Here is a 9,913-nt window from a genome sequence, read left to right on the forward strand (position 1 = left end):
TTATACACTGGATTTGGTTCAAAATTTGAGCTATGTGCATGATGATGATTCATAGACAATAGTAATGGATAGGGATCAATTTTATGGCGGCGGAAAATGCAGCGCAAACTGTTTGATCAAATGAATCACTAAAGCTATTTTTCTTATTTAAAAGTTATAGTGAATTGAACATTGACTCATTATTAAAATATTTAGCTACAGATAAATAGATAATGGTCAGTTTGCTTATCTTTAAGCTCGATCTATTTTTTTCATACCTTTATAAAAAGGAATAAAAACAAATCGAACTTTGATTTGTTACTAGTTATATTAATAACGTCAATATAAATTTTAAGTAGAAGTATTATAATTAAATCAAACAAATAAACAAGACTAATATCGGCATGATTAAACAAAAATAATGATTACATAAGACATGTACTCCTCAACCAAAAGTATATGTATATGGGCTTTTTTGAGCAAAAATGCATGGAATAATGAATTTCAACCAAAACTGAAAAATAACCCAGGCCAAGCCCAAGCCCAAGCCCAAGCCCAATTCTCTTGTTAATGCACATGCCCAAAATACTCTTCCAACCCAAGTACAAATTCCCAATAATTCAAGTATACCCTCCAAATATTGTTGCAATTACAGTCTTCAATTGAATGGTCATTAACATATACTACTTCATTTACACTTTTCATTACAAAATATGATCAATAATGGTTCCCTATTTATCCCTAAATTGACCCGAACGCCCGAAATTGACCAACCTCTACATAGTGTATGAGACGAAAGCGAACCTATCTAGCCTCTCGAGAAGACCGGTCGCCTTCCTCTTTGCCCTCGACGTCCCGGTCTTCGCTACACGAGAGAGAGCCTCACGTTCGGTTATCATAACTAGCTTCCTAGGATCACTATAACACATACTATACACAATGGCCACACAATTTTCCTTACAACGTTCACCAACATCTTCTCCTAATATACTAAGTAGACACGACACCATATTGCGCTGTTCCATCTCCTCCACAGCCTTCCGGTGGCCGGAGAAACGTGCGAGGATCTCGAGCATTTCATCGAGGAAGACACGAGCAACAATCTTGTCAATGACGACCGTGACCGCTCCATGGGAGAGAGCTCTCTCCCTATTTTCAACCAATGTGCACAAATTGAGGATAGCAAAAGCAGCATCTCTTGAAACCAATGGATGCCCTTCTTCCAAGAGCTTGATCAGCGGCTTGATCGCGTCCGATTCTCCAATCACGGCCTTGTTTGCATCAAGGGCCGATAGGGTGGAAAGGGCAGCAGCGGCGTGGCCTCTCGTGTCGCTATTCTTACTCCTCAATGCGTCCGAGAGGAATGAAATTATGGCCGATGTGGTCGTGGTCGTGCCCCCTTCCAAGATCTTCGTCTGGCACGAGTGATCAACGGAAATGTTCAAGATCGTTTCAACCATATCCTCGTACAATACGGGATCGGAGTAGCACCTCTCGATCAAGAATGGAGAGAGGAGTCGGGGTATGGCGCCGCTGATCTCACCAATGAGGGCGCGGGCAGAGGAGGAACAGGCTGTGAGGAGACGGAGCTCTCCCACAGAGGAAGTCTGATCCGGGAGAGTCTCGAGCAGCTTTACCAGATGTTCCCTAGTCAGGTTTGGTCCGGGATCATCAGCACGAGTAGGGCGCGCGTCGCCTTTTCCAGTGGCGTTGCGCCAGCTGGTGATCATGTTCTTGATTGAGTGATTTGGGATTAGGGCAGTGTGAGGCAGTAGTTGATGAGTCGTTGGGCATTTTGTGTTGCCCTCATTTAGCCATTTTCGAATTGATAACTCCTCAAATGTCTGCAAGAAATCAAGATTCAAGTAATTTGAGATCAATTAATTGTTGAGAAAGAGAGAGATTGATGCAATTCAGTTTGAAACAAGTTCAATCAAAATCATTCAAAAGAAGCAAAACCAGAGTATTTCACTGTAACTGCAAATTTTGAACAAGATGGAAGACAACAATCTCTCTATCCCTCTCAATATAAATGTAGTATATAGTTTCCTATTCAGCTATTACAAACAAATTCAACCAAAAATCAAATCCCAAAACATAATTCTTATAGAAACACACACACACCTCTATACATCAATTGCAAACAATTTTCAACAAAATCAAATCCTTCAAACACACAGCCAGACACAATCTCTAGCTCTCTCTCTCTCTACTGCAATTGCAAATAGATTCAAGCAAAATCAAATCATGATATTAATTGAAAACACACACACACACAAACAATCTCTTCTCTCTATTTAGTCCCTATACTTCAATTTTGCAAACAAATTCCCACAAAATCAAGCCCTAAAATGCAAGATACATATATTCTCACTATTTCTACACAGCAATTGCAAACAAGTTTCATCAAAATCAATTCCTAAAACACACATAAACACACACTCTCCCTCTCTATTAGTACCCTACACTTCAATTATACAAACAATTTCCCTCAAAATCAAATCCTACAATGCAAGACACAGATAACCATTGAAACACAGACTCTCTCTCTCTCAATAGAAGGGGGAACAATAGTCTAACCTGACCAGAGGCAGCAACAACAGGCTCCTTCATCAAAACCCCAGAAATTGGGCACCGGAATTCCCGAGGCGGCTCTTGCAATTCCAGATTCTTCAGCTTCACAACCCCCTCACCAAAATCACTCCGTCTCAGCTCCAACTCCTTTAGGGCACGCAATGTCTCAATTGCATGATCAGTAACCCCCAAATCGCCATCCTCCTCATCATCCACCATCAACGCTTCCGTCACTCTCCGCAGCTCCTTCTTCAGCTCCAAAACCCTCTCCGTTCCTCCAATTTCCTCCATTTCTTGAAAAAAACCAAAAAATTCAAAGATTTACACGAAATCAGAGAGGATTTGATGGAGTGGCGCTACTCGCATTTGGGAGAAAAGCATTTCGGTGGTTACATTTGGCATGACTCTAACCGTTTTTTATTTTATTTTATTTAAATTTTAAAAAATGAAAAATCACACTAGTATAATTTAAAAATAATTTATGATCGATTATTTAAATTATTAACGGCTGATTTTCGATTGTATTTTCTATGCCATTAAAGAAAAGGAAATATTTTATTATTAGTCCATTAATTCGTTTTTTTTTTCTTTCGTGTAGTATAGTTTTGGAAATGTTTAATATATAAAGAAATGCATTGCTATATATAAGAAAAGTTTACCTTTTCCCTTATAAAAGGGGAACTTTATTGCTATGACTTTTTGTTATAGCAAGTGAAAAACCATTTGAATTTTAATCACAAATTAATACACGTATCAAAAAGGTGCTATTTCGTGGCAAAAATAAGTACTCTTATTTATTTTCTCAATTGGTTTAATGAAAATGACTAAACAATAATTCCAATGCCGACACCTTCAAAGCCCCTTTCCCTTTCATTTTCAAAAATTAGTGGTCAATTAAAATATTGAGTTTATGTCATTTTTTAAAAACTAAAGCGAAGAAGGAAATGGGATTTTGATTGGACAAAGCTTAAAGAGATTCCATTTGATTAACTTGTAGATAAGGCCAATTTTATATTTACATATTTTGGATGATTGAAATTCAAATTTAGATTGATTAGTGCTGACAAAATTGCTTTGGTCATTTGTGGCCACCTTTTATAATGAAATTTTGGTGATCAATTTTGTCTTTTTTTTTATGTATCCAAACTAATTGTGGTGCCATAATTTGAACTAGGGGATTGAAGTTATATCATAGTTGAGTATTATAAGTTTGGATTTTATATTGTCTTTTCAAATAAAGATATTCGTATGCATCAAGAGTATTACTGTAAAAGAAGTTTGGATCTACTATTAATCATTTTTATTTTAATAATTTTTTATTCATCGGGCTTGTAAGAGAGATCAATTAGCCCAAAATATATCAGCCCGGCCCAATTTATATCAAAAGATTTACTACAATATGTTGAAAGTGAAATTTTATTCTCTTCACGTGGGAAAAAATTAGGGAATATGTGACAAATATGATTGCCCATCCTCAATTTTGGAGATTTTGGTAAAGTTAAATTTATTGAATCTTGAATTTCACGTGACAATTTTTTATAGTCGCAAATTGTGATGGATGATTTTTACAATATGAATGTACCTAATTCTGCCACCGTGACAAATTAAAACCAATTTTATGAATTAAAAAATAAAACCACAAAATTCATAAGGCTCTTTTAACAAAATAAATAAATATTGGGCCTGAGATTTATTGAGGGCCCTTATATAAAGCCCAAATCGTACACTTGGTTATTTAATGGGTTAATAGCCCGCAAATAGGTAATTAAAAATACATGAACTTTTAGCTCGTAAACTAATTTTCAAAATCAAATTTTGCTCAAATTGTATCAAAGGCAGCATGCAAAATTTTCTAAAAGATGTCGTCCGAGATAACATGTTGAAATGTCTAAATAGATCAAAACAACATCATTTCGCCGCAAAATACTTAATACATGCTCCTCCGTCCCTAATTAATTGTCCATTTTTGCCATTTTCGTCCGTACTCCATTAGTTGTCCACTTTCATTTTTACTATAAATAATAAGTAGACCCCACATTCCACTAACTTATTTCACTCACATACTCTTCGACATTGGCATACGCCTACCATCTTCTTCAACACTCCTCTGCCAAAAACAACCAAACACATCATCAAATACCACATTTCTCTACATAAAACAAACAACACAATCTACAGACTCACATGCTCCTTGACGATTGCACTCGCCTCTGTTTTCTCATGATCATACACATAATTGCCACCATTCGCCTCCTCATCCTCCTCATCCGCATCCCCATCAACGCCCTCGCCTGTATCCTCAACATTAGTACCAATTTTTTACTAACCTCTTATTTGCTCACATATATTAATAATACCTTCATCATTCTCTCCTTGATTCGCAATTTCTTCATAGTAATCCTCTCTTCCTTTTCATCCTCGTCATCACTCATATCTTCATCATCAGTATCTTCCAACCCCTTTTCATCCTCGTGATCGCTCATATCTTCATCATCAGTATCTTCCAACCAGTGAAAGTAGGGACTGCTGTAATTCCTAGATTCACGTAAAAACCCAATTACACAACAGTTGATTTTGAACACTTATACAAACTAAACATGTGAACTCATCCCAAAAGACTAGTCTGTTAGGAGAGAGAGCTCATTTAGTCTATATACCCCACACCAGTTGTTCTCACAACCGATGTGGGAATTGAGTCTTTAACAAACACGCGGATAGGAAACTCAGTGTCTCACCTCTGTATCTTAGATATGTCGACGTCTCCATGCCTGAAAATTGATACATCATATATAAATATTTTGAAGTTATAGCAACATAAAACATTTAATATGATAATTATATAACATCAAATTTTAAATTAAGTCTGTTCTGAGCCAAATTAAAATTAGAAATCTCACAATTATCTTAACATTCATATTAAGAACTAACCTTTCAAATTTGATGGTTGTCGGTTTCTCGTAAAATGAAGAAGAGGCAATGACACGAAGCGTAACATAAGCACCTAGTTGTAATTGGGTGGCACAAGTCAGAGCTAAAGGATTACAATCCTCCAATTCAAACAGTATGCTGTTAGATCCATCTTGGCATAAAGAAGCAGGCCCCTGAATCTCTTTCAGCTTGTAGCAATGTTTCATGCTTAGGTACGTAAGGCTAGGGAAGCTTCCCGATCCTGGTTTCCATTGCACCAAATCACTATCTTCAATTAGAAGATACTCAAGCCCCAAAAAACTTTTCCTTTCTGTTTCCCAACATGAACCCCGAAAGGCGTAGGAACGCAATTTGAGGACATTAAGTGTCGGCATTGAGCCAGTGACATCCATGTATTCCCAGGGAAGGCCCAAGCCACTCAAATGCAACTTACTCAAATGATGTGGCAACTTCAACGACCCCGGAGTCACGGGGAAAATTTGACCATTCTTGATCACAGGATTTGTGGTACTGAATTTGAGTATGTTTAAGGAACTTATAAATGTAGAAATGCAACCAAAGCAACTTAAAAGGTCATTGGAGTCATCAAACGGCCTCAGGTCAATCTGTATCCCTAATTTCTCTATGTTAGGAATTCTTCTGGAGAGTACCATGATGGTACGAATGTTGGCATTCACACCTACAAGTGTTTTGAGCTTTTTCAAAGAAGCAACATGTGATGGAGCTACAAGACTCTTTCCCAATATCTCAAGATGCTCTAACTCTCGCATATCCCATATTTGTATTGGTACATATGATGGAGCTTCACAACGTCTAATATTCAAATGTGGATGGATAATCAAGGCTCGGAGGTTGAAAAGTTTGGATATAGTTGGAGGGATTTCTCCGTTGCAAGTTAGAGCAAGATACTTTAATTGGACTAGTGACAAAATTTCTATTGGAAAAGTGTAGAAACGTTGTGTAAGAGCATCTATTTCCCTTAGTAATCTGAAACCGACATCTATAGGAATTGGATATTGGTGGTAAGGACCATAGAAAAAGAGAGAGCGTGTAGAGGATGCACAGTTGGATCTAACTGAGTTGCGAAACTCTTCGATGCCAAATAAAATGTTATTTTCGAGACAAAGGCCACGCTGACCTTTTAGACCTTCTCCTAAGGCATCAATCAACTTATGTAAGACATGGTAAAACTTATTCTTACTAGCTTCTCCTCTGCATACATGCTGCCACGAAGAATGAAGTCGACAAGTTTTATACTCTCTAACAGAAAACTCTTGTGAAGTTTTATCCACACTCTTCAAGCTACGCAAAACAAGGCTGTACTCGATAGCTAGCTCTCTCAAACATTCCCAATCATCCGACAACCCCTCAGCAGCTAGCATAATAATGATCTTGGAAAGGGGAGTGTTATAATCTTGAGGAAAAACTCCCATAAACAAAAAAGGCATTTTGAGATTTTGAGGTAAGTAGTCGTAGCTTGGGAAAAGTACCTTTGATATTTGATTACATGCATCTGTGAAGACTGAATTCCTCTTTTCTGCTACTTCATTCCAGTAGGTTGGGTCTCTATTATGTTCGGATTTTGATATGATGTCAGCAACAGTGAGTATCAAGAGAGGGAGGCCTTCACAAAGCTTGGCAATTTTGGTGGCAGCTTTGTGAAGCTGAGGAGGGCAAACCTCATCGCCAAACACCTTCTCGCATAGTAGTTCCATACTTTCTTCTTCATTCAAAAACCGCACTTCATTGCATCCACCAAATGGAATACCATTAATCCATTTTTGATGTCGACAAGTTAGCAAGACTTGAATGCATTCTTTTTGTATGAAGGATAAGGAATAATTCAAGCAATCGAATACCTTCCTCTCCCAAACATCATCCAACACAACGAGACATTTCTGGTCACCAAATTTTTCATCTTCAACCAGTTGAGCAAGAATGCCTTGTGAAATTTGACTGATGGGCTGAGGTACTCTGCCTACGGTGACCCACACGCGACACCCATATTTGCTCTGAATTTCCGGATCTTCGTAAATTTTCATAGCAAGAGCAGTCTTTCCAACTCCCGCGGTTCCATAAATTCCGTACGCACGCATCCAGCCGGAATGCCCTAGTGATTGCAGAAGTTCGGTTTTGAGTCGTTGAAATTGGTCTGATAATCCAATCATCTTTGAGTTTGTTCCATGGAAACCAATAGATGAGGAAATAGGTTCGTCTTGAGGCATATTCTCGACTTCATAAATGTACTCCTCCTTCGTATCATTGAGCTTCTGGATCAACGGATTTGCATCATTTTGCAGACTCTCCAGATCAATGGAGACAATTTGGGGAAGAGTTTCAGACTGTGAAGGAATGTGATGAGTGAGAAGAGATTCCAATGAGTCTTCAAATCTCCAAATTGCGTCTTTGATTATTCCATCTAAAGCATTCACCTTCTTCCTGCTCCTGCTTGGACTTGTCGAGTCCAATCTTTCCAGAATTTCCTCCCAATGCTCCAACTTGTTGTACACGCCTTCAATGATTCGTAGAGAGCGACCAACAGGGCTAAAACGAGAACAACAGAGAATATTGTTAATTGTATTCCTAAGAGATTTCACGGAACCATAAGCTGTCATTTCTCTGATATGAGAAGAATGGAGAAAAACTGATAATGGTAGAAAATTGATTTAATCATGATGCGAGTTTCAATCCCTCAATAATTTATAAGTCAGATTGGATAAGAAATGTTTTGTTTTCTTTCTAAAAGTTGAAATCCTACTCCATAATTGAGACACTAAAGTGAAATTTGTGATTTCCGATAAGATAGGATAAGATTGCTCTTTTGCTAAGCCAGATTTGTTCTATTAGGAGCATCTCCAATGGCGGCAAGGGGGCTGGCTACCCGATTCCCGGGCGCTGGCCGGTCCGCTAGCCGACCATTGCAACCGGCGAGCGCCAAATCGGTGAGCCGATCAGCTAGTCCACGTCGATTCGCGGGTGTTGGCCGATGGGCTAGCAGATCCGCTGGCCGCCATTGTAGGATCCCAATCGGCTAGCGATCGACCAACGCTATTTTTTTAAAAATTTTCGAAACTCTATATATACGCGATCTGCACGTCATTTTCATTTGCATCACTTGTTTTAATGAGTTTTTCTCTCTTTTAATTTCTGTACAAGAGCAATAACACGAAATGGAGAACAACAACGACTCTCATCCAGTGCCTCCATTGACGAGCGGGTCGGAAACTCCCACGGTACCCGTGGGAGGTGGATGGGGTCCGATGGGCGGGTACTGCAATATGTACCCTTGGTCGCATATGATGCCGGGATGGCAGCCGGGGTAGTAGTATGCCGTGCAGCCGGGGTGGCAGGGGGTGCAGGGCGGGCATGGGATGCAGATGATGCCGGGATGTATGCCAGGGATGCAGGTCGTCAGCCGAGCTCTCCCACCTCGCGCGTCAACAAACGCAGGTGAACATGTGGAAAATCATAAGTGAATGGCGGGCGGCAACTGACCTGTGGAGAAGGGGTTTCTTCATGATCTCCTCCAGAGTATGCGGGCCGATTTGGCTGCCGCACGTAGGGAGGCGGGAGACGCCGGGGACTCAGATGCAGCAGATTTGGGGTTTCCGGGTAGCGGCGACGGTGGCGACGAGGAGTGAGGCGGGGCTCGTGCGTGGAAGCAGGAGGGATTTTTTTTTAAATTATGTAATTTTTTTTAATGTACTTTTTTTAAATTTAAATAAAATTATTGCATTTTCCCGTATCTGTGTCGTAAATTTAATTCCGTATTTTGCGTGATTGTAATTTATTTGTTTTTTATGATTTTGTTTATTGTGGCTAGTCCTAGTGCTAGTCCAGTTTCTTGTTCTGATGATGTGACAGTTATGTTTCTAGTCCTAGATGATGTGGTAGGAGGATTTTTTGGCTAGGCTATTGCTGGGCTATAGCCATTGGAGATGCTCTAAAAAGAAGAAAAATACTCCCTTCATACCACAAAATATGTCACGGAGGGGTACACATGATTTAAGAGATTTTATTTATGTGCTAAATAGAGAAAAAAATAAATATAAATTTTATATTAATATGAGAAAGATTTAAAAAAAAAAAATAGAAATGTGTAGTGTGACAAATAAAAAGGAAATTGAGACATTTGTTGTGATGGAATGGAGGAGTACATGCTTGTAAATCCTTCGTTAATGCATTGTCCACCGGTAAAGGTAAAAGTTAAAACAATGTCGTTATTTATTCAAATGCAGATAAAGATATTTGTATGTATCAATAGTATAATTGTAAAAGAAGTTTGGATCTACTATTAATCATTTTTATTTTAATTATTTTTTATTCATCGGGCTTGTAAGAGAGATCAATTAGCCCGAAATATCTCAGCCCGGCCCAATTTATATCAAAAGAGTTAGTACTACAATACGTTGAAAGTGAAATTTTATTCTCT

At 38.7% G+C, this 9,913-nt stretch overlaps 2 protein-coding genes across 2 annotated transcripts; both read right to left on the reverse strand.

Moving 5' to 3' along the window:
- Positions 1-588: 588 nt before the first annotated feature.
- Positions 589-2,960, reverse strand: LOC125205343 (U-box domain-containing protein 9-like). Its single transcript, XM_048104215.2, has 2 exons — positions 2,560-2,960; positions 589-1,823 (listed from the first exon to the last, which is right to left on the reverse strand). The coding sequence occupies exons 1-2, from the start codon at positions 2,842-2,844 to the stop codon at positions 756-758; spliced, it is 1,353 nt and encodes a 450-aa protein (XP_047960172.1). The 5' UTR covers positions 2,845-2,960; the 3' UTR covers positions 589-755.
- A 1,441-nt stretch (positions 2,961-4,401) lies between these two features.
- Positions 4,402-8,188, reverse strand: LOC125203435 (putative late blight resistance protein homolog R1A-10). The gene is made up of 5 exons (XM_048101777.2): positions 5,482-8,188; positions 5,289-5,321; positions 4,911-5,088; positions 4,738-4,844; positions 4,402-4,660 (listed from the first exon to the last, which is right to left on the reverse strand). The coding sequence occupies exons 1-5, from the start codon at positions 8,094-8,096 to the stop codon at positions 4,606-4,608; spliced, it is 2,988 nt and encodes a 995-aa protein (XP_047957734.1). The 5' UTR covers positions 8,097-8,188; the 3' UTR covers positions 4,402-4,605.
- Between the last annotated feature and the right edge of the window lie 1,725 nt (positions 8,189-9,913).

The sequence above is a fragment of the Salvia hispanica genome, chromosome 2, assembly GCF_029641045.1.
Source record: "Salvia hispanica isolate PSC_SH4W2 chromosome 2, Shi_PSC_v1, whole genome shotgun sequence".
Taxonomy (NCBI): domain Eukaryota; kingdom Viridiplantae; phylum Streptophyta; class Magnoliopsida; order Lamiales; family Lamiaceae; genus Salvia; species Salvia hispanica.

Bases quoted from the DNA above. Each gene is read 5' to 3' on its own strand.
- LOC125203435 (XM_048101777.2), bottom strand. From the start codon at position 8,096: ATGACAGCTTATGGTTCCGTGAAATCTCTTAGGAATACAATTAACAAT. The intron at 5,322-5,481 runs GTTAGTTCTTAA...ATCAATTTTCAG, and splicing joins ACAACCATCAAATTTGAAAG to GCATGGAGACGTCGACATAT. The intron at 4,661-4,737 runs GTGAGTCTGTAG...TGTTTTTGGCAG, and splicing joins GTGCAATCGTCAAGGAGCAT to AGGAGTGTTGAAGAAGATGG.
- LOC125205343 (XM_048104215.2), bottom strand. From the start codon at position 2,844: ATGGAGGAAATTGGAGGAACGGAGAGGGTTTTGGAGCTGAAGAAGGAG. The intron at 1,824-2,559 runs GTTAGACTATTG...GATTTCTTGCAG, and splicing joins TTGTTGCTGCCTCTGGTCAG to ACATTTGAGGAGTTATCAAT.